Raw genomic sequence first — 24,895 nt, forward strand, 5'->3', positions numbered from 1 at the left:
AAGACTTTCCTATGAGACTCCACTATAGACAGCCCAGCCACTGATATTTCCTTACTAACAACTAAATTTCGAGATCTGTCAGCAAGCCAGTTTTTAATGGGGGCTGTGTCAATTTTATGAAATTCCAGCTTGCAGTGAGCAATACTTGATCTGCCACAAGGGCTCTCCTGTAATGTGCCACGGAGTTCAATTTGCCTTTTCCATACTGCTCTGAGTAAGATTATTAGACCTATTAAGAGCCCGTGAAGAGTGTGAAAATCTGCCTCTGTTGAAATTATTTTAATTGACCCAAATGATCCAGAGAAAGAGATCCAATTCAAAAAGATTGGAAAAGGCTGTTTTGTTACCTTAATTCTTCTGTATGGCACAGAGCGAAGTACTTCTGTGAATTAGGGAAAGAATTCATTCTTCTTGTGTTCTTGAACTAGAAGTGATACGAGTCCATGAAAATTACAAACACTGGAGGAAAATACATTCTTGATACTGATTTGACATCCATATAATTTACTCCACAAAGAGCTAACAGCAGAAGATGGCTTGTGAAGATTTTTCTACTGTGAATGCTTCTCATTTTACTTCAAAAATTTGGTATCAGCCTTGAAAACACTACAAGTAGGAAGAAGGCTATTTAACACATCCTGTGTGAAGTGCAAAACAGCACTGTAAACTTACACAATCTTCTATGGATGGGGAGAAAGGGCTTGCACACCTTAAGAATTTACACTGAAAGACAATATGAGCCAGGCTAGAGTAAAAAAGAAAAAGAGAGGACACTAGTTTGCATACTCAACAGAGAGAGAGAGAAGAGCACCAAGGGCCAGCTGCCCCCAGGGACTAGTTCATCAGCTCCTAAGGAAACTGAAGCACACAGGGAACCTGTTTGCTTAGCTGATTCAGAGGGATCTATTCACACTTTCTGGTTTCCTGCTTTGACACTTTTTCTTCATCAGACTAAACTTTTCTTCTGGTTCAAAAGGTTTGACTGGTACTGAGCATCATAACACAAGCACATAGCTAAGGACCAGCTTGTCCCAGAAATAAATATAGCGAATTACTCTTGTGCCTGGAATTCAAGAGCAAGAATGACCTTCACAACAAAGAGCAAGACCTGGAAAGACAACTCTCAGCAGGCATGGACCACTGCTAGAAGTAAGGGATGCTGCTGCATAACCCCCAGGCTGTGGTGGGTTGACCTTGACTGGATGCCAGGTGCCCACCAAAGCTGCTCGATCACTCCCCTCCTCAGCTGGACAGAAAATACCATGAAGGGCTCATGGGCTGAGATAAGGGCAAGGAGATCACTTGGCAATTACTGTCATGGGCAAAACAGGCTCAACTTGGGGAAAATCAATTTATTGCCAATCAAATCAGAGTAGGGTAATCAGAAAATGAAGCCAAATCTTAAAAACACCTTCCCCTCACCCCTCCTTTCTTCCCGGGCTTAACTTCACTCTGATTTTCTCTACCTTCTCCCCCCCCAGCGGCACAGAGGGACAGGGAACAGGGGCTGTGGTCAGTCCCTCACACGCTGTCTCTGCTGCCCCTTCCTCCTCATGGGGAGGCTCCTCACACTCTGCCCCAGCTCCAGCATGGGGTCCCTCCCACAGCAGACAGTTCTCCGTGAACTTTTCCCACAGGAGTCCTTCCCACAGGCTGCAGTTCTTCACAAACTGCTGCAGTGCGGGTAGTCCCTCCCACGGGGTACAGTCCTTCAGGAACAGGCAGCTCCAGCGTGGGTCCCCCACAGGTCACAAGCCCTGCCAGCAACCCTGCTCCAGCCTGGGCTCCTCTCTCCATGGATGACAGGCCCTGCCAGGCCTCTGCTCCAGCACAGGCTTCCCACGGGGTCACAGCCTCCTTCAGGCACCCACCTGCTCTGGTGTGGGTCCCTCCCCGGGCTGCAGGTGGGTATCTGCCCCACCGTCAGCCTCCATGGGCCGAGGGGCACAGCCTGCCCCACCGTGGGCTTCAGCATGGGCTGGGGGGGAACCCCTGCTCTGGCGCCTGGAGCCCCCCTGCCCCTCCTGCCCTGACCCGGGGGCTGCAGGGCTGTTGCTCTCACACAGCCTCCTCCCCACTTTGGCTGCAGTTGCTGTTGTGCAGCAGCTTTCCCCCATCTCTACATACGCTGTCCCAGAGGCGCTACCACCGTCACCGATGGGCTCGGGCTCGGCCAGCGGCGGGTCCGTCCCGGAGCACTGGCACTGGCTCCATCGGGCACAGGGGCAGCTGCTGGCAGCGTCTCACAGAAGCCACCATTGTAGCCCCCCGGCTACCAAACCCTGCCACCCAGACTCAACACACAGGTATATTCTGAACCCCAGATTGAGCAAAATCTGTATTTTGAAAAATGTTTACTCTTGATCAGAAAAATCATAGTGATAAAAATCTACCTCAGTCATTGAAAAACTACTTTAGTAATTGCTCTCGCTATCAGAAGTGCCTCTTTTGGGGCCTGTATTTATCCAGGCCTAATTTTCATATTTTGATATTTGAAATATCTCTGCCTGCTACACTGAAAAGCTCTCCTTATCAGTTATTCTCAGTTTGTAAACCCCCCTCTCCTGACAGAAATTATTATCATTATTGTAAAAGTGCAGAACATTGCACTTTTTATTGCTTAATATTGCTCCATTTTCATTACTACAATTCTCAGCATTACCCAATAGCGTGTTAGTCCATCTAAATTCACTAACCACCTCCTGTAGTTTACCAGAATTCACCACTTTGGAATGAAGGTCTACGATATATCACCTTTTTTTTATTACTACTTATCATGCTATTTAATTTAAACTAAGACCACTCTTGATAATTTCATCCAGGCTTATTTTCTTTGAGCATGTTTTTTATAACACCTCATTAATTGCCTAAAGAAGCATCTCTTCTTGGAGTTATTCAGCAAGTAAATTAGACAACTACCACATTCAGAAATAAAAGAAGCCTTCAATTTGTAATAGTTTTTAATGAAATAATACATTTCCAACAATCAGTTATCTAAGAGCATTACCTATACAGCTATCTATATTGAAAATTCGGCCTCAAGTGTCTACAGCAGGCTTCCAGCTCCATCTCTGAAGAATTTTTTCAAAGTGATTTTGATGAAAGCACAGCCCTGTTCTCCATGCTTCTTTTTACCTTCTTATTTAAAAGAAACCCTTCTTTAGCAAATACTCCTACCATACCACTTTTATTATTTCCATCATTTTCTATGCGGTGCACGCATCCAGTACCTGTAACATTCACTGCATATGCTCTTCTGCATCTTGCTCTTGTATTTCAATTTCTTCAATTCTTATAAAATATTCTTCAGCTCAGAATACATACCTTTCTACCTTTACTTGCTATTTTCCTGCTTATTCAGGCTTATTCCTTTCCTGTCTATATCAACTTTTCATCAGTGTTACACTAAGAGTACCTGTTTGATAAAATATCATCCTAATATCCTTATCTTTTTGGAATAAGTGCTTCTATTAGTCTCTTGAAAGTCCACTTTTTATTCATGTATCTTTTATATCCCTGAGTACGTGACTTTTCACATTAGTGCGTGAAGATGCAATTATTGACACATGCCCTGCTTATAGGGCAATTACAACTATCCAAATTTCTCTAGGTATTCAGTTCTCTACCTCCATGAGCAATCATCCTCACTATTCTTAAAAACTCTATCAGTAATGACTTTCCTCAAACCGTTGATTGAAAACACTTCATTGGAATTATAGATATGTGATGATTATTCCCTATTTTTAATTAGACTTTCAGACTGATCAGTTGTTTCAGCCATATAATACATGACACTGGGCATAAGACAGCTGGAAAAAAATATGCTATACTTTGATAAGCTAATATTAATATATCAGCATCTCTAACATGTAAGAGTGTGCCACCAGAATTCTTTCCTTTAAAAACAGGAAGTTGAAAAACAACAGCTAGATTGATGCAAGACTGAAGCTAAAACAGTGTGGTTATAAAATCAGGTAGCCAAACAGTAACAGTACCAAGCAGTGAGAGTACTGCTTGATTAATATATGAATATTCCAAGATTGTAATTAATGGTATTTATACTACAGATAAGAGACTTCATCTGGTAACTGCTATTACTTCATACTGAGCAGAAGTTACCTTAATACTAGTTTCTTTACGCTCCAAACACCTCAAAGTATACTACATAAATTGAATTAAAGACTAGTAAGGGTAGCAGTTAAGAAATCACTACAACCTGTGGATATTTGAATGAGACAAACAGAAAATGAGTGTGGTTTTCTCCTATTAAATTTCAGTATTGCCTCTGGTGTTTCAATTTTCATTTGGCTCTCCTTCATCATCTCCCTCGACTAACTCCATGTTTAACAATGAAACCCCTTATCTCACTCTGAGGTGCTGAAATTCTGTGCCGACATCGGGAAGAAAAGAAAATTCTGCTCTGGTATTCAAACCCAAAAAGTCCAGGTTCTAAACAAAAGAACGTTGCTATTATAACTGAGATTTGTAATTCAATAGTAAAAATGTTCTGTGAGACATTATTGCTTTGAAAGATAATTAGAATTTCAGTTCAACAACCTTTTTGTAAAAGTACTGACGTATACTCTGAAGATGTGGATTCTGACACCAGATTTTATCCATGTAATTGAAGCAGACTAAAGTGAATGAACTACAGCCCAGTTCTGTTTTTCTCTCTGTTGAATATCTGCTGCAGTTCCCAAGCAACTGGACAGCATATGATGTCTTCACCTGAAGCTGGAAATTTCACCTTGTGTTGTCCAAAATCTCTGCCTTGTGGCAGAAGCCTGCACCTTCCCCTCCATACAGAAGAGAGTCAGTCTTAACGTTTGTTCTTCTGGCAACAAAATGAATACTTCCAAATCTTTCCTGTTCTCATCACTCTGGGTGATTATTCATGAACCTTATGTTTTAATATATTGGATGGAGGCAGATCCCAGACAGTAAAGGTCAATTGGTACAGAAGTATTGCATCAAGAGAACAAAGAATAAAAAGAAAGGGGGCATTTATGTGAAAGAAACTTGAACCAAGTTCCTTCTTTCAGGAACTAATATTTGGATTCCAAAAAGCTGTACATTGAGTTAACTCACAGACAGAGTTCTTGCCCTACCAAGACTCAGCACATAACCAGAAATGTGAAAGTAGGAATTACACCAAAATTCTTCCATGCTCATCTAAATCCATCTGATGTGTCAGCATGAACTCATCTTCCTCTATTTTTCTCACCATTTATTTCTAAGTTTTACGGGGAGAGAAGAGAAACAAAATTCTCTCTTCTTTCACCCCCACCCACCAGCTAATCATTAGAAGAAATCCTAGTGGAGACAGTTTATTCTCTAATAATTACTTTGCTGTTTTTGTATCAAGCAGTCAGAGGGACAAAAAAAGTAATGCTATACATCTCTTATACACTGAGAATTTAGGGAAAAATATGCTGGAAGATCTTTCTTTTTGTCTAAATGTTTGCAGTAATTCAATTTAATGAACATGAAGGCAAAGACTTACAAAAAACTTCATGAGATTCACATGTGATTATGACAGTGAAAGAGAAATTGCTTTTCAACACCTTCAGGGTAACAGTCAACAATAAAATAAACTAAGAAATTTGGGGAAGAAAACAATTTGTCAGAAGCTTTCAAAAGAACGTACTTAGTTTGAGATTGCATCTCTGTTCTACATAAATGAAACAAGTCTAGATTATTGTATTCTTTATTGTATAAGCAGCTCACAGACTTTCAGTGGCATTCCTTTGATAGGGAATGCCAAGTATTTAACAAATAGTTATGTCCTCCACCTCTCCCTTCACAGGTCAGGAAACAAACTCAGAGAATATGAAGTATTTTTCCTAGTTTGATCCAGCATGCACGTGGTAGACAAAAGCTGGCAAGGTTTCATGTATTCCATGTTTTCAACACAAGATTCTTCCAAATATTTACACTTAATATTTATACAAATTGATGCTTTGACTATTGAAAGAAAAAATTGCCTTCCTACTAGCTGCGAAGTTGAATCTACAATAATGCAGTCTTCCTTCCTATATTCCTCTAGAAAAGGTATAGTCCTAAATTCCATTTTTAGATTCTTATCATTTTTTTTCAAAATCTGAGCTAAGGAAAGACGAGAACCAGACTGAGTTCAGTTTGCTCAAAATACACACTTACAATCCATTTTCTACAGTAAGAGTAAAAATATCTAGGAATAATTCTCTAATAAACTCCTACAGACTCAAGATCAGACTTCTAAATAACCATGGCTGGTTTATATCTACAATTCTTTCTGTCAGAAGATCTTAGTTAAACAAAGCAAACTATATAATTGCTTTTAAATTATTTATTCTAGATTGCCCACTGTCCCCAAAAAGCAATACTTTACATAAGAAAAATAGATTGTATATAAAACATTAAAAGATCTACTCTGCCATATACCATTCTTTTCACCAGCTCCAGAACACTGTTGCATTTTATTGCTGTTATAATTTGCTTGCAGATTTTTACCATCTTTAACTAAATGCACACCATCTCTGGTTGACATCTTCTATTTACTGAATTATTTTATGGGCTTACCTCCAATATCTGGCCGAAGCTTATTGTCATATCCTTGAAGTAAGGAGTCCAGTATGTGAGTTACATCCCCACCATGAATCTTTGGTGCAAGAACCCATGTTTTATTCACCATTAGATCTTCATCATCCTCATCATCTGCTTTATCAGCTCTGTGGTGAGTGAATAAAACAAACAAGGTTAGGGGAAAAAAAACAAAACGAACAGTGAAACTGAATACACAAGAGGTGAAAAAGAAACTGATAAAATATTAAATACTATTTAAAGTACCTTATAAAAATCCAGATGCATTCTAGTGCCAACAGAAAGAGGCAGGCCCTTATTTAAAACACCAACTTTTTTTTTTTTTTATGGCAGTAGAAAGAGTAAGCTAATAAACATGTCAAGAGAGGCATTAACACATCACCCATACAGCAAAACTGAAGCCATGAGTCAAACCCATAAAGCAGCAGTAGGCATCCTCTCACTGTCAGCCTTTTCCTGTTTTAAAACAAAAAATGTAATTCCTAAGCTTTGCCCTACATGTATTTTATTTTCAAATCATGGTACTAATATTTCTGAGATGCTTAATCATGGTAATAGATACATCTTGGCGTTAAGAACATTAACAGTGTCTCCTTCCCAATAGCCTCCATTCTAGCTATGATACAAAGAAAATAAGACTTGTATACTCATTCAGCTCTATTCCGATTTTAAGAAAGCAAACAAACGTATCCATGTGCTACGACTAAACATTCACAGAAGCTGCAGTCATGTGTCAATTATGTATCTGCATGTATACGTGGTACAGTTAAAATGCTGTACCATTCCTTTCAGTTAAGAAGATCATTTGTTAACGACCTATTTTATCAAGATGAAACAAATGTACAAGGAAAACACACATTCATTTATTGCCTATCTTTTAATTAGATAAGCAGCAATATACAGTCAATCACTAAGTAATTACAAAAAACTCGTAATACCTTGGTTGCATCTGCAGATTCACTCAGATATCACCAAAAGGTCAAGGAATGCCTGGAAGTAGTTTTCTTCTCATTTGAATCAAATGAGTGTGGACCTAAGTATTCCTCCAGTGCTTAAGTCTGCAATCTACATTACTCATCCAGCTTATTTCAGGGAACTGCTATGGGCTTCAAGTCAAGCAAAGTGCATCAGACTGATAGCAGTAACTCTAACAGTCACACAACGTTATCTTCACAAATGGACACTGGCTAGCAATTATTACAGAACATATGCAATCCATATAAATCAGCTCCAATGTTAACAGAAGCACAGATATTCCAGTAAAAGAAAGGAATTAAATTATTGTCCTTATACAATTTGTATTGTACACCAAAACAATTGGCTATATTAAACTAATGGTGGATTTTTTCAGTAAATTTCCTACAGGAATGAAGACCACCAGCCTTCAGGAGGAAAGAAAAGAAAAAGTCAGGAAAGGACAGAGATGGAATAGGCACTTCTTGCTTTTATTGCACTCCTTTGTGGGAATGCACCAAAACAGTCTGTATGCATAAGACCTTGCATCACCTCTCAGATAACACTAGCAAGTCTTAATGAAAATCAAGACTATCACGGCTGTGGAAACTGCTCAGTAGTTTCGGCATGCCTGCTTAATTTGGGAAGTGCAACAGGGAGCTTGCCACAGCTCAGCAGGTTCCCAGAGCATGAACAAGAGGCACTGCTTGGATATTGGGACTTTCATACCTAGCTTGCTGCAAACACGTTGCAAGAGTCTATTATAGCTGAAAATAATATTCAATCTAAATACAAGGTTCGCAGACAGCTTCCCCCGTAACGGTCTAAAAGTGCTTTCATTCTTTTAAATCGAAATGCACTGTAAAATATTTAATCTTTACTGCACTACACAGGCATTATAGAAATGTCAGATATTAAATATTTATCATTTCCCATTAGCAGGATGCCACTAATGGGAACACTAAAAGAAGTAGGAAGCTAAGTTTTGTAAATGTACACTCTTTTTCCCTCAAAGCTACCTATTGCCATCTCTTTCATGTTTCATTACCATGCGGCTTTTATTTATGTATTTATTTATTTATTTATTGGTCTGCTTGCACTTTATGCCATCTAGTTACCACATAAATTTGCTTATGGTTCTTAAGAATGCAGAGCCAATCCCAGTTTTTCCCCAGAGGCATTAAGATGATGAGGAGTAAAACTTAATTTATAAGCAGCTCTCCAAGGAAAGAGACATGTCCACCACAAAACTGACCTTTTCTTCTTTCTCTGTCCTCCATCCCACAAACAGCAGAAAGTACAGAGCTCTGTATAGACCCAAAGCAACTAACTCTCAGGGTCAGCCCAATTATTTGCAGAGAATTTTAAGTGATGATGACACAGTTTTGCCCTGCTTTAATATCCTTTCCCCATAGTTATTAAGAACAGCATAGATTTAGTCAAAGTACCAGAGGTCATACCATTCCCTCCTAAACACCAGAGGAGTTACAACCCTGATACCTTCACTCACAGTCACCTGAATATTTTGACATTTTGAAGAGTTCTTAATTTTTTGTATAGATTCACAGGGCAACTCAGGTGGGAAAGGATGATGGGAGGTCTCCAGTCCAGCCTCCTGCTCAAGGCACGGCCAGCTCTGAGGTCCCAGCAGGCTTCTCAGGGCCTGATCAGGTTGGGTCTTGCAGACCCCCAAGGATGTAAACTGCATAACCTCTCTGAGCAACCTGGTCTCCATTTCTCTCTTTTCTGCTGTTTACTATATGTAAATAAACTTGAAATTAACAAGAAAAAAAAAATACAAATACATTTCACATTTTCACTTTCTATCTTGCTTGACTGGAGGACCTCTGGTCCTCCCCCAACTTCAAAACTCTGAACTGCAAATAGGTATACAGATGAGGACACTGGTAGCTTATAGAAAGCTGTTAATGAAATTCCAGGGGGAGAAGGAAAAATTGCTTCCCAACATCTGAGAGCTTTTCCAGCCACTCTTATGCAAATCCATTTAAGGAGGCACTTTTATTAGAGACAATATTTCTTTACTTAGCATCTGACAAGAGTCTCTGTTTAAAACACACACTTCCTACTACTTACAAGGAACTATCTGGCTTTACCTAGAAAGTATTGTAGACTGAAAAAAGTACCAGCTGCTAGAAAAGAAATAAACTAGACTCCCATACCAGTACACTAAATTAAGAAGAGCTTGTGGCTCACTAATCCATTAGCTAAACCAGCAAAGGAACTAACACAGATCAGAAATTAATATAACTAAATGTGGAGGAACTGGACTAACTGGACTATCACTGTTATACACAGTGGAAGGAGGTATTCTTAACTCTCTCTATTCCTGTCTTACCGGCCTTTTCAGAGGTGATTGACTGTGATTAACCCATCTCTCTTCCAGAATACCATCTCTTTAGCTCTTCTGTGCCCAAGGCCACTAAGCATGCAACAAAGACTATAATGTCTCTGCAGTGCTGATGGCACCCAGTTCTACACTTTTGATTCCTAAGCTGTAGCCACTGATGCACAGCCACAGGACTGAAGTAAGAAAATGATGATGCTGGTTGTAAAAAGGAAGTGACCAGAATATATAGAAAGTCTTCTGTATGCTCTCCAGTGAAGCAGAACACACAACACTTGCCAACTTGAATTCTCAGTCCAGATGTTTTTGGGGGAGTTGCACAAAGCTCTCCTAAAACAGCACCTAGATACACAAAGGCAACAGGACAAACACTGTGTACATACTCATTTCTAGGAATCTGAATCACTAATCTTTGTCATACCAAATAGATTTGAACTATTTTGTTTCAAAGGTAGAAATCCCTTCAGATTTACACAGCAGGATCGGTTGAACTCTGTTATCAGGTTCTAACTGAGGTTATTAGATCATTTTCTTTAAACAAACATTCACTTTGGAAAACAAGATGGTTCAAAACTGTTGACCCCAGTTTCTGTGTGTCTGTCTCACACTGCAAAGTCCAGCTTTTTCTCCAGGGTTTGGAATGGGGTAGAAGGAAACACAGAAGACAAAAAACTTCATTCCAAACCAGAAAATAAAACATTAAATTCAGGTATGCTGTTCAAATATTTAGCAAGAGTTAACTTGGGCCAAGCACCTTTTTACTTCTTTGCAGTTAAAATAAATCTAAGAAACCCATGAAGATTAATGTCAATTAACGCCACCCTCACTTTAACAGGAGCACTTTCCCCTCTATCTCACAACCCCAGGAAGAAAGGCAAACTTAATTAAAGAGGAATTCTTTTCCTTTCCAAGTTCATCTAAAGGTTATTTCACTATACACAGAACATACTACTTGATCGTTTCTCTATTTACTGTAAAATATATTGTCTTCCACAAAGTTCACTTAGTAGGTCTTTTCCACAATGTCTAGAGAGGTGTTTTAGGACACAAATATGACATCAAACATCAAAACATCACTATTCCATGGCACGACACTATTTCCCGTCTATTACTGCAGGTGTTAATCCTGATTTTATAAACAAGAAAGAAACCCCACTCCTTAACACACTTGTTGCTGTAACACTTCAGCCAGCCTCATAAACTCAACAGTAAACTGCACATATACAGTTAACAGTAATTAAGCAAAAAGTGCCCTCATTACACTCTCTGTCCTTCAACTAATTGGAGACACTACCATGAGTAATAAATCCCTGAGCACAAGTGACTAATGACTAAGTATTTCCAACATCAGGCAACTTGCTCATCCTCAGACATTAGTATCATAGGTCTTTGTTCTTTACATATGAGAAAAACCAACCGCATGCACTTTAAGTTCCAATCAATATGTGTCAGGTTATGTAATAGACTGGAAAAAAATTGGATATAGTGAGAACGGTCCTACTGCTATTTGCATCATGTGTATCAAAGTATTACACACAGAAGTACACACACAGCATCGGAGGGAGTATTTAAACACAGCTAAGGATAAATTTAGTTGTCCATTCCCAGGCTCTTATTCCTACCCAACACACCCAAGGGTAGCCAGTCCTTGAAATGCAGATGATTTTTGAGGAGAATCTGGAGAAACATATGGAGAAACAGTAGACACTGGGTAGGGAACTTTAGTTATCTCCACCAACACTTCATGTCTGTGCACAAGCAACTCAATCAAGCCCTCAGTGGCCATGAGGTTTAAACAACCCTGCACAGTGGCTTTGTCTATTTGGAGATAAAGTGATCCTTTCATACAAGAAATACTCTGATGATAATTTAATAAATAAAAAAGAAGGAACATCAGTGTTCCAGATAATTTATATGCCAAAAGAGCTGAAAAAGACATACAATTTTCCTTTTTGCCTTACGCATGCGAATGAAAACAGTAAGACCGGTTGTATTGTTGCATTTGGTTGAAGATCTCCAACAGCAGACAAAAGCAGTTGCTTTGGGAGTTTTACTGGTACAGGGGTAGGGCACAGTGACACTTACCTGAATCACAACACATGCATTAAAGACAGTTGTTACTATTCCCAGCTCAACATATTTATGCCTTTTGCCTAAGTATAATACAATTTAACCTTTATTTTCCAGTACTAAAAAAAAAAAATAATAGTTACTGTTTCTCTCAACTTTCAAACCCAATGGTAATGTTTCCCAAATTGTAAGCACGGGAGATTACTTTGTTAGGAACAATACAGCTTCAGAGGTTTGTCAAAATAGTGCTTTTAACCAGACAATGCTTCATAAGAAGTCAATTGAGACAGATAAGGTTTCCAGGGAAGGTTTCCAACTCATCAGACATCTAACCAAATACTAGCTTACTCCAGAACACCAAACATAATATGCTTATATGTCGCAAAGAAGTGTATTTCATGGCCCCATTGATGAGGGTACAGAGGTCATCTGACCTAGCCAAATTCCACACATGAAAAAAGACCTAAAGCATTGCTGAAACACAAAATATGGTCACTGACAACCCAAAATCCAGAGTCAGATGTTTTTACAGAGGCTGGTGATTATTCTAATAAAGAATCTAAAAAAGCAAGTACTTAGGCATGTGTCACATGAATCACCAAGGCATAGGACCAGGTCCAGATCATAATCTGATCTCTAGGAGGATGGTAAGTTTAAGCAGTGCCTAAAACAGAAGAAACTTCCTTACAGAGAGAGCAAAATGCAACTTCAACATGGTAGGAATTAGTAGTTACTCTTATGTCAGCAATTTAAAATACATGTTTACATATTTCCTTGAATCTTTCGAAACCAAGGGCATCAGGCAGACTGTAGTATCTTTACACACAAATATTACTTATTTTCAGCAGCTGCAACAGCAGCAGGATGACATAGTCATGACTGCTAGAATAGGAAACAATTACATTTTTCTTCAAAAGATTTTCTTGAAAGCTTACTTCCACTGCCAGCTGTCAGTAGTGGATGGTTTAAACATCTCTCAAGATTTATCTTCCAGTCTTGATGGCTGACTTCATACTCATCCATTCTATTACATTTCTGCAGAAACTAACTCTCTTTTACATTTCATCATCAGCTTCTTCACTGATATGCTTTATTCATTGCAAAAACATTCAGGAAAATAAGCGTAACTGCAAACAAAGAAATGCAGGTGCTGAAAATACTCTCTCCAGAAAGCATTAATTGCTCTTCTTAATCCTGTGGAATACAGAGTTACTGATGTCATATTCCTTCATCTCTGTCCTTCCTAAATTGGTTTAGACACTCTATGGACAAAAATCTCTGTTCTTGTTCCCTCACCCATTCCATCTTAGATGCTTTCATCAATCTATTTCCCCCTCCATCTGCCTTGCCAGACTTTGGCATATTCTTTTCTTGTCAAAATGTATTTCTCCCACTGAAGTATGTGTTACTTATTCCCTACATCTTTTTTCCAGTATGCTGACCACATACTGTTAGGTGGGTTATTCTTTTTGATACACACATTGTCTTGTGCTCTTCACCTTCTCTAACGTCCTATTTGTCTGGCTATTTATAATTTCCTGACATGTTTCTTGTTCCTCTTCTCCTTCCTGAGTTTTTACTGAAGGGATGAATCTGGACCTTAAGTCAGCAGTAAAATTATCAAGGAAAAGTGTGGAAAAAATATAAGAAATTCTTACATAGATAAAACTCTTTTTTTTTTTTTAGGATAAGCTGCATAAGTTCACTTAGTATTAAGTAAGGAAAACTTTGTTTAAAATAAAATGAACGATCATTTATAACACTAACAGAGTAAAAGCAGGTACCCCTGCTGTTCATTCCCTGTAATGAAAAGTGTTGCCTACATATACGAGTGTTTAGGCTATCAAACTTGTGATATCTTAATACACATCATAAGCATCAGGCGATCAAGCTCTTTTGAGTCATGACAGCTCTGAAGTACTTCTCTGAAAGATATGAAACATTTTCTCCCCCACACAGTAAGTTCAGTACAATTAATTTTAGTCCCAGCAAGCCTTTCACTTAAAGGCATTATCACATTTCTTATAAAATGATTTTCAACATCTCTGTTATATTAATATAACAAAAACTAATCTGAAGAGAAATTACTGAACAACACAAGCAGACTTAACTCTGAACACTTCATAAAGGCACAACCTGACTGCAAAGAACATTTATAGATATGTGAATTTTAACATTAAAACCAACAGGTATTATTACAGATGTGTTCTTAAAAAGAAGATTGTTCTGAGATTCACACATATTGCTCTCCTCCAAGTCAACTATCAGATAATCCTACATATTATTTGAAATTACACTGGTCAAACTTGTTATTAATTCAAATGGCTTTTAAAGATCTCAAAAAAATGTATCACCTGAACAAAAAGCATCACAGATATTCTTTATCCATCAGTCTTCTCATACAACATAGAGTTAATCTCTCCTTGAAAGTTCATCCAAATATTGATATGTTCAGACCAGTATAATTGCCGTCTCTACTCTTACCAAGTTGCAGTCCAGAAGTCAACTGAAATTTTTCCTCATAACTATCTGCACAAGTACAGGTAATTCTCTGTGCCAGTTCAGCGCTGCTGGATTCTCAAACATGTTCAGCTTGATTATTATAGTGATCTTACTCTGACCATCCTAGTAAAAATAGCTCTTTAACTCCATATGTGGTCACAAAAAGATTTGTATCTCGATGGAGACAGCTACCTGGTTTTGCAGCCCTCTCTTTTATGCTATACAATAGAGAGCAAGAACCTTGCACAAGTAAGATAGCAAATCATACTTTTAAAAAACAAACAAACAAACAAAATCAAATCAAAACAAACAACAAACCAAACAAAAAACCAAAACAAACAAAAAACCAAAACCAACAAACAAGCCGATTCCTGCTGTTTTCCGCAGAAATCATGCAATTTACAAGGGAAATTCAACTTCTACTCAAAGGAGGGCCAATACTGAACTCAGACCAGGATGTTTAGAACAGTCCAGTCGGGTCTTTGAAAATTCCATGGACAGAGACCCCACAATCCCACTGAACAACTTGTTTCACTGTTTAATTAAACTCACAGTGATCTTTTTATTTACACATAGTTGGTATTTCCCCTGTTGCAATTCACCACCGTTGTTCCTCATCCTCTTACAATGCACCACTGTGAAGAGCTTACCTTTGTCTCTTTGATCAACTCCCCATGAGTGCTGGGGGCTGCTGTTGGGTCCCCCAAAGTCACCTCTTCTCCAAGGTGAACTGCCCTCTCCTCACAGGGCAAGAACTGCTTGACCAGCTTGGTAGCCCTCTGCTGAGCTCCCTCTAGTTTAAACCCAAAGCAGATACAGTCTCACAAGTGCTGAGCAGAGGGACATGATCACTTCCCTCAGCCTCCCGAGTGTGCACTTGTCCACACAGACCAAGGCTCTTTGCTGCCAAGGTGCCATGCTGTCCACCAGGAACTCCAGGTCCTTTCTGGCACAGCTGCTCCCCAGCCAGCTAGTCCCCAGCCCATCCTGCTGAGAAGGGCTTTCCCACCCAGGTGCAGGACTTGGCACTCATCCTTTGTGAATTTTCTAACACTTCTGTCAACCCACTCCCCCAGCCTCTCCAGCTCCCTCTGAACAGCAGCCCTGCCCACAAACATATGAACTTGGAAAAAACAGTGTTTCAACATAAAAGAAAAAAACAAATTGTCTCCAGGAAAGGCTATGCAAATGTTATTCCTGCTGCTCTCAGCAGTTCTTATTTCACCACAGACAAGCAAGGAAATAGGACACACTTCTCACTTCTGTTTTCTCACATCAATTCTTCCACATTCTGATTACAGACTTGCAGAATGTGTTGTGTGTTTTGTTTTGGCTTAGAAAAAACAGGTAACTTATTGAGTGTAGCATGCACACTTGCAGTGTAAGTACACCTCATCCTCTGTTCTGAGAAAACCATTACTACAATACCTTAATGCAGCTCTTTACCTAAGACCTTCAGTGAGTAGGTCCTTTCTTTTTTCTAGCACAAACTTCCCTAATGCTAGCTGAAAAATTAGTAGGGGCCCTCATGCCAACTATAATTTAATCTTTGAGATGAAGAGCATGTTTTCATTGTAAAATTTTTAGACAAATCTATATTCATCTTCCTCTACAAGATGTCTTCTAAGGAAAGCCTTCCAGTTTGTGCATGCAACAACAACAACAAAAAAAATATCAGGAAGATAAAGCAGGTCTTAGCATAAACTGTATGGACTTGTCTGAAACTGAATTTGAAACCTACTAAAATTCTTAGCGTGATTTATTTTAAATAGATTTGAATGAAACCTAGAAATGTAAATTGCTAAGTCTTATCTTCTCAGCTGGTAAGTTTTGCCTTCATTGTGGGTTTTGGCCAGACCATGCAATCAAATAATTGAAATGTAAACAGCCATATTCCACTGATCATCCAGACCAAACAGCAACGAATAAATGAAGACTCGGAGAACAGGAGATAAAAGGATAACGACAGCAAATTATAGAGCCTAAACAGATATAACTGAAAAGGGACAAATGGTATTAAATAAAGGACAAAATAACCTCAAACTACCAAGGAAGGACACGATGATGAAAAAGCATCACCTTTCTGGATACCTGAAACGTACTAACCATGGCACTATCAGGTCTCCTGGGAGTTTCAGACTAGGATCATCACATGCAGACACACATAAATCTGTGTGCCAAATGTCAGTACCCCATACAAGAGACCACAGACGTCTATCTACACTTGACTGATGAAAGGTTAATTGTCATCAAGTTCAGAATGAACTGATATATTGTTGATGGGTCAAGTGCCTTGATCCAAGAAACACTTCCCATAGTGGAACTAGACTTAAACCTAACATAAATGAATGCTGAGAACTATAAGCTCAAAAAAAAGCAGTTACTCCAATTAAATGCCATCCCACAGTCATTATAACATTAATCAAATTGCAAAGTCAACTTTGTAAGATTTCTACTCTAAAATGTCACAAGCATCTCAAGAAATACTTAAGATGCACTCTTCTTTATAAGACATTCTCAGTCACTTAAGCTCTGGTATTCATGTGAACATTTGTTCTAACACAATTTGTTGCATATTTCCTGCAAAATCTTCATGTAACTACCAATCTACTACAGCATTTCACAAAAACAAGCTTGCTAGAAATACTTTCAAGTTCTAGTACACATGTAAGCAGGTATCAACCTACTCCTACAGGAGGCAAAGAAATATTTATAGACTGAACTAGCCACAGAACTAGAGACTTGCACTGAATTGTGTACCATATTCATGGCATACAGATGAATCTGGCTTGAAATCATAGAAAAAGCCATACAACTACAATAACTAGGCAATGATAACATGTCCCCAGGAGAAATATGGCAAATGTGTTCCACTGAAATTTCAGTGTAACTGCCATTAGGCAATTATGGACTAACCCAAAGGTCAATTAAATTAATGAATAATTGTACAAAGAGGTGAATATACTCCATAAGGGCTAATGTAAATACCTAAACCATCTAATAAAAAGCTTGCGCTCTCGCTCTCTCTCTGCAAGCAAAATTATGTCTTCTCCACTGTAATTTATTGCGTATTAAATATAGCACTTATCTTTTACAACAGGAGTATTGCACCTCTTGTCAGATGGTGACTAAAAGTTATGGCTGTCAGGGTCGTCCTCTGCTGGATGCAAGCTGCAGGTCATCAGCTGGAAGGTCCTCGTTGGCAGAGCAAGAACCTAAGGTACAGGTCCACAGCTCACCTGCAGCAGGTCTGATACAATCCAGCACACATTCAATGGCTCTATACTGGAGAGATCAAGTACTTTTCTCCCCTAGGGAAAACACTGAGGTACTTTATTTTAAAAAACATCTACAAAATTTATTCTGCAATGTAAATATGGCATCGGAAAATGAAGTAAAAAAAAATTTGTTCTGACTTACAGTGACAGAGTTTTCCACCTAAATTAGTACTTAATACTACAGCTTTTTGCTGATACAAATTCCATCCAGATGAACTTTGTTTTGAAAGATAAATTGGATCATAGTATTACATTAATAATAATAAGACTTAATCCCGCATGGAACACTGCCGTAAATAAGAAGGAAACCATATTAAATGAAAGGACTAATGATCTATTTAAGACCTCAATAATATAATCCAAAGGGGATGTATCTCATGTTACGTCAGATGTTTCCTATTCACTGTGTCTGTCTGTCTTCCTGAAAATAAGAAAAATAACTGCATATAAATTTAGAAACACAGAATTAGCCATTCATACCTCATCAGATGTAAATGCAGTGACATGGAAAAGGAACTGAGGATCAAGGCAGAAAGCAAAGAGAACATGAGGTACACTGGAACAGTACTGGAGCTAATTCTGGGATAGAGTATCTCTTAACTATGAAGTAGCAGTAGGGAAGTAATATTCTCTGTGTGTTTGCCATTAATGAGGCTAATATTTAGATGATCTACCCATTTTTGAGGTCTGCTACTCAAAGAAAAAATTGAAAGAGTTTACAAAATGGTTAAATAATTCAGTATTTTCTGAAGAAATGTAAGCAGCTCAGTTTATTTACCTGAGAGGAAAATGTAAGCTGCTATCAAGTTGCCTCTTAAACTACATATACCAGGGAAATACTTCTAACAGTAGTTAGCATGACTGTAGCACGGGTAAATCCAATTCAATGGAAATTTCCACTCTGTGTAGAGTATCTCCAATTGTGATACATTTGTATAAAACTTTCATTTTGGACTAGACCATTCATCCTGCAACAACTGCCAGGCATACTACTGCAGTGCAGCTCCTCGTCTCCAAGAGATGAGAAGGTTTCTATGAGCACATGATCTACAACATATCATGAAACACTAGGCTGGAAAAAGCAAGGCGGCAGGAAGTTTTCTGACCAAAATGCTGATTCCTTTAAGAATTTTCAGGATTCATTTGAGGTGCCTTAAGTTCTTATCAAGGCAAAACTTGGCAGAGGCACACAGGGCAATGAAGACCTTTGATGACTGTTTTCCCTGTGGAAGAGCAGAGAGCTGCAGACCGCACTCCATTCCTGAGAAGCAGCTGCAGCCATGGGTCTGCACCCTGAGGTTGCCCTGCAGAACCAGAGGTATGGCCTAGATTTCCCCACAAAGAGCTGCACGTAGGATCCAGTGGCTAAGCCAGCTGCAGCAGGTAGCACTGGGGAAAAATCAGGCTTTTTCAGCTAGTAGAAGGCAGAAGATCCACTGGCTGGAAGCCAGAGAAACCTCAAACTGGAAATACTGTACAATACTTCATCAGATTTCTTCTCGTCAAATCTTTATGCAGAAATTTAGAACTGTTCTACTGAAGCAACAAACCTGATGCAAAAGACAGAGTAAATTCTCCAGTTTTGTTTATTCTGGTATCAGACTGAATTATCACAACAGATCCTACTGGCTTGAATACCCACCAATGAAAGCCTATTTTAGAAACTACTTCTTTCCACCTTTGCTGTATCACCGAGACTTTGCTCTTCCTTGAAGTAAGTTCTGGTCTGGTCAGCTCCTGATGACCTTTCTAGTCGCTCAAGTTACCTCTGCTAGTTCAGTGCTGTTGCATGATTTACCATTTTAAGCTTACATATGTAGAATCAAGTTTTTACATAGGTTGGTAGGCCACTAAACACACCACACTATTTTCAACTTTATTAAAAACATATGTGAAAAATGCAAAATTGGGACTTTTGTGTCATCTCCAATTTAATTCAGTTGCACCTGAATTACTCTTTACAAATTATTACCATTCAGAGAAATTGTTAAAAATATAGAATTCAGTGTCACTGTCATCCTCTACCCTTTGACAGGTTCCTGTCAGTCTGCTATATTCTGTCATTTATAATTACCGTTTCTCTCTACTGTTCTTTACCAAATAAGTTATGATACCGCTATTTCACCTAAATATGCACTCAGTTTAGTACGCAGTGCAAGAAAGGGCTATGCATGTAATTAAAAAAGCCCTAGTACTCTTCTTTCATAAATGGTACTATAAAAAAGGCTCTTTGCCCAACTTGGCAGATGCTCACCTTTGTTTTCCTGTGAGTTCAACCATTACTTTTTTAGTATATACACCTGATAGCACAAACCAAGGCAACTCACTTTCAAACAGTGCATATGCCAAGTCCACTTAAGTAGTCCTACCTACTGGCCATAGAAACTAGGTATTGTATTTAACCTAGATCATTACAATTCCTCTACAGCTTCAAAGAAAAAAACACAGAACCCTCAACCCCCTTGTAATTTACTCTGTAGCCAAACTCATGTATCCAGAAAAAAGGTGACCAAAGCCGACAAGTGCTCACCTGTTACCTTTTCTATCCAGCTCAGAAAGGCTTGAGTTGGTAGCAAGGGTGCTCTTATTTAACATCAGGCATATTTACAAACAGCAAGTTAAAGTTGTTCAATTTGCTATGAGTGCCTTTTTTTTTTTAATGGATTGCCATAGTTTGAAGGTTTTCTTTGAATCCACTGTAAGAAAATTATGTGCAAAAAATATTTCTCAATATTTATATCTCATTAAACTTTATACTAACAAAAAATATTAATACACTTTTAGTAAAATAAACCATATTTTAAACCACTGGGACTGCTAAATAACCAGTTCTTCACTGTCACATCATGAACAAAGCAAGTAAGAGTGAGGATAATAATGAATAAACACCACAGATGTTCAAATGAAACAGTAAAACACTATTATCAAGCATTAAGAAACCCATGTTGTTATGACAGGCTTAACTCTGATCCAGGAATTTATATGAGAAGAAACCGTAGGCCGTATTATATAAGAGTAATGGAAAAGAAAATATTAGTTGACATTTGCACCTGCTGACAGGTACATTGCAATGGAGCATACAGAATTGCTTTTTAGAACACCGGGTTACAAAACTGAAGGGAAGATATGGTCAAAATTAAGTTAAGTTTGCAATATAGTTAGGGATGTTGACCAGCACATACCATTTAATGCATTATAAACTAGAAAAAAAAGTTAGTTAGGCTGCACCTGTATGGTTAGCACTACAGAAATAATATTAATTATACTGTCAGCTCTTATGCTTTCCCTATGAATTATCTATTTATTTTATTTCAAGAAGAATAATGGGTTTGCCGAGCATTTAGAGCTACAGTGACTGCTGGGTAACTACTCTTTGCCTGCACATACCTTATAGAAAGGCTCACAGCCCAGTTTCTGCTACAGAAGAGGTGTCAGCTATTGACAAAAGCAGTCCTTCAAAATACTGTCACATGAAGTTACAGCAAGTGCATTGGCCGTTCTGGTCTGTTTGTGCTGCACATGCAGAACTGGGGGGAAACAACTGTTTTATGGGACAGCATTCAACTGCAATGCATCCCTTTGGCGAAGGAAGTTCAGTCTACTGGCATACTACAGCTTTGGAGCAGTTCATTAAAAGAATAAACTCTTTTTAAAAAAGGTGGACTCAACTTCCCATGTCTTTGCTTAGGCTTTAGCTCCATTTCTTACACCTGAAGTAACTTTATTCACTCAGCACAAATAATTACTTGGTGCATAAATGCATACTAAACGTGACGCAATTTGCAACCTTTTAAAAGTGTATGTTGAAAAGGTGTGTTGGCTCCTGCAAGATATTTTGAGAAAAACAGCCAGAATTGGTGCAACCTGATCTGTTCTTGAGAACAGCATGCCTTCTCTGTTTTAGCTTGAACTTCAAGGAGAAGCTTGGGCTGAAACTACAGAAAGACATCCAGAGAAGCAGAAATAGTATTTCCACCCTACTTTGTGGCAGGCTGCTAAAGGGCGCTACAGCTCCTGAGCTCCCTGCAACCCCCCCCGCCCCCCGAGTTGTCATGCACTACATTTCAGAGAATCAGGATCTGAAAACATGTCTATTGGTGGTCAAAAAATAAAAGGCAAAAAGAAAAAACTCTCAACCACCATTTTCCCATGTAGCCTCTAAATGAAAGGCAAGCCTGGAAATAGTTGATTCAGATACATGGATATTTATACAAAGGTTCCATTTTATCTGAGATGTTCTGGAACACAAAATAAAATAATGCATATAAGTTACCTCTTTTTTTCACGGAAGACTTCTTATCAACTTATTTATAAATGTTACTGTTAATGAGATGTGTACATAATAATCTACATCTAGTCCTGCAATCACAACCACATTTTGACAAACAAAAAAAATTTAATTTTTTTTTAGGTAGTCCTCCTTCTTTGTAACTAAGTCTTTGAACTGCAAAATTAGCATGCATATTTTCTCTCAAACCACTTGATAATTTCTTCCATACCTGAAGTACAATATTCATCGTTCATTAGGAAACATTCTGAAGATGCACAACTGCACTGGGATGATTTCTATCAATGCTTTTGAAAAACATTATCATAATAAATCAAGGTTTGAAAAGACACAGATTAAGAAAAGTATGATCAGTGGTGTTTCTGACCAGGGTAACACAGCAGCCTTCTGAAGATGAGAGATGAGATATGAAATGAGATAACACACTTCTCACAGGCTAATAAATCGTCATTCAGTATGGGGAAGGGGTCTGGAGTCTGACGCACTTAAAAACTGTTTAACAGACCTATTAATTATTTTTTTTGCTAGCCTTTCTACTACACATTTGTACATCCTCTTAGAATAATAATTTGGTCTGTCATTAAAAAGAAGGACACGCTGGGCAACAGTCAAATACCCCTTCAGTACAGCTCTGTGATTTTTACGAGAGCATAACCTGTGGAATGGTTCGGTTAGCTCTGACTTATTAATGGAGTTGAACGATCAGACTGCTCGTCGTTAAGTTGTTACGGGTACCGATAACACATGCACGCAGCAGCACCACACCGCTGCTGCCTCGGAGCCCTTCCGATGTAACTCTCCCTTCAAACGCCCGTTTCCAACTTCTGGGGCTGGCGCAGAGCCCCGGCCCAGGCAGGCGCGGCCCGCCCCACGCCGAGGCCCGCAGCGGCACGGCCGGCGCGGCGAGGGCGCCCGGACCGCGGGCAGCGCAGCGAGGGGCCGCCGCGACCAGGTGGCCCCCGCGCCGCCGCCAGCTGCCGGACCGGGCTCTCCCGAAGCAGCCGCCAGCAGCGCAGCCGCTCGCCGCCGACATCCAGCTCCTCTCCCAGCGGCAACCGGCGGGCGCGGCGGCGAGGAGGTGCCGGCGCTGCGGGCAGCTGGTTGTGCCGGGCGGCAGCCCCCGCCGGTCCTCCTCGGGGCGCAGGGCACCCCCGCCAGCCGGCTGCCCCGGGCCGCCCCCTGCGGCCGGGGGGGACACGCGCTTTTTCCGGCACCGAGCTGAGCCCGGACTCGCCAACTCGCTCAGCGAACAAGTGGGATGCGGCTGAAGTTTTACTTCGCCGGTGCCGGCTCCCCCCGCCGCCGCCCCCGGGAGCCGCCGCCGGAGCATCGGCACCTTTGGGGCTTTCAAGTTTGGCGGCGCGTAGCCCGCCCCCTTCCCCTTCCCCGAGCCCGCCCGGCTACCCCCGAGCTCAGCCCGGGGCGCGGCGCGTAGGTCAGCCGAGACCCGCCGGGCGGGTGCGGGCGGCCGGGGCCGGGGCCGGTGCGGGGGTCCCCGCCGTACTCACCCGCTCCCCAACCGCACGGTCAGCAGCAGCAGCAGCAGCCGGGCCCCGCGGCGGCGGCTCCAGCGGGGCGCCGGGCCCCCCCACGCATCCATGAGCGCGAAGGCGCTCTCCCTTCCCCGAGTTTTCTCCGGAGAGGCTGGGGAATAGCGACCCTGTCAATCCCACCGTCCCCCCCCCCCCCCACCCGGCACACGGCAGGCAGAAGGAGGGGAGGGGAAGTGGGGGGGGGAATAAATAAAACACCCAAACAGGTAGGAACCCACTCTGCGAGGACCGAGCAACTCGCCCAATAGGCTCATCAGGTTGCTCCATAAATTATCCTAAAAACTGCTGGGCGAATCCGTCCCTAGCAGAGGTGGAGCCTCCCTTACTAGAAGGAAAACATGCTTAGGAGAAAGGGTGGCATTGATTTGCTATTTTCTCCGAAGAGGGAAATAAAACATATCTTATATATACACATAAATATACATAATATATGAAATGGTAAATATATGTTTAAAGCCACACATCTATATTTTTTTTCTTCTTTTCAAAGCTGCTCAGAGGGCGGCTTGCAAGCAGAGCAGCAGCCTCTCGGCCCTGCAGCGGAGACCCGCAGCCGGGAGGAGAAGCGCTGGGCGACGTGCGCGGACACCCGCGGGGACTGCGCGGCCCCGCGTCCGGCACCACCGCGGTTCGGGGAGGGCGGCGCCAGCCGCGGGGAAGGGGGCACCCTGCGGCCCCCCGTCCGTCCCCAGAAGGCGCCCCCCCCTGCAGCCGCGGTCCCTAAAGCCGTACTGAGGCAGGCGGGGTGCTCGGCGCGCAAGTGCAGCCGCGGGAATTCCGCGCACCCAAGAAACGGGAGCCGCGCAAGCCCCGAGGCTGCAGGCGGCTCTGCGCGGCCGCGGAGCGCCCCCGGGGGGGGGAAGGGGGAAGAAAGCGGACGGTGCGTGGTGCTGCGCTGCAAAATGCGGCTTTGCTACAACATGCAAAACGCTTTTTCTCCCCCCTACCCACCCCCACCCCAAGGAGACCCTTCTTGTCTCCCCTCTGCTGCTCCCTCTTCCTGCCTCTCTCGGGAGACCTGCAGGGGAGCCTAAGCGCCCCCCCCCTCCCACCCCCCACCCCACCCCACCCCACCCCACCCCATCCCGGGGCAGGAGAAGCAGCTGCGGTGGCGGGGCCCCACCGGCGGTTGCACCCCTGGAGCCCTCTCCGCCGGCGGCGGGGCCAGGCGGTTGCGTCCCAGAGGGACCAGCGCTCGAATACTGCGTATTTCTTTGCATGGCTTCAGGGTCGGGTGGCCTCTGAACCTCTTCCCAACCCAATTCCCTGGCCCCGGAAATGTCCCTGCTTGCAGCTTTCAGTG

At 41.1% G+C, this 24,895-nt stretch overlaps 1 protein-coding gene across 2 annotated transcripts in view; it reads right to left on the bottom strand.

Annotated features, from left to right (window-relative positions):
• The window catches only part of GABRG1 (gamma-aminobutyric acid type A receptor subunit gamma1), a 58,494-nt gene extending 34,726 nt beyond the window's left edge, over window positions 1–23,768 (bottom strand). The window contains exons 1-2 of one of the 2 annotated variants that reach the window (XM_055723133.1): window positions 23,548–23,768; window positions 6,562–6,710 (exon numbers count right to left, since the gene is read on the bottom strand). In XM_055723133.1, coding sequence (XP_055579108.1) covers window positions 6,562–6,710; window positions 23,548–23,639 — 241 coding nt within the window. In that variant the 5' untranslated portion in view covers window positions 23,640–23,768. Of the gene's footprint in view, window positions 1–6,561; window positions 6,711–23,547 lie in introns of those variants that run through there. The other variant, XM_055723145.1, reaches the window with a different exon arrangement.
• Between the last annotated feature and the right edge of the window lie 1,127 nt (window positions 23,769–24,895).

Source organism: Falco cherrug, chromosome 1 (genome assembly GCF_023634085.1).
Source record: "Falco cherrug isolate bFalChe1 chromosome 1, bFalChe1.pri, whole genome shotgun sequence".
Lineage (NCBI taxonomy): Eukaryota > Metazoa > Chordata > Aves > Falconiformes > Falconidae > Falco > Falco cherrug.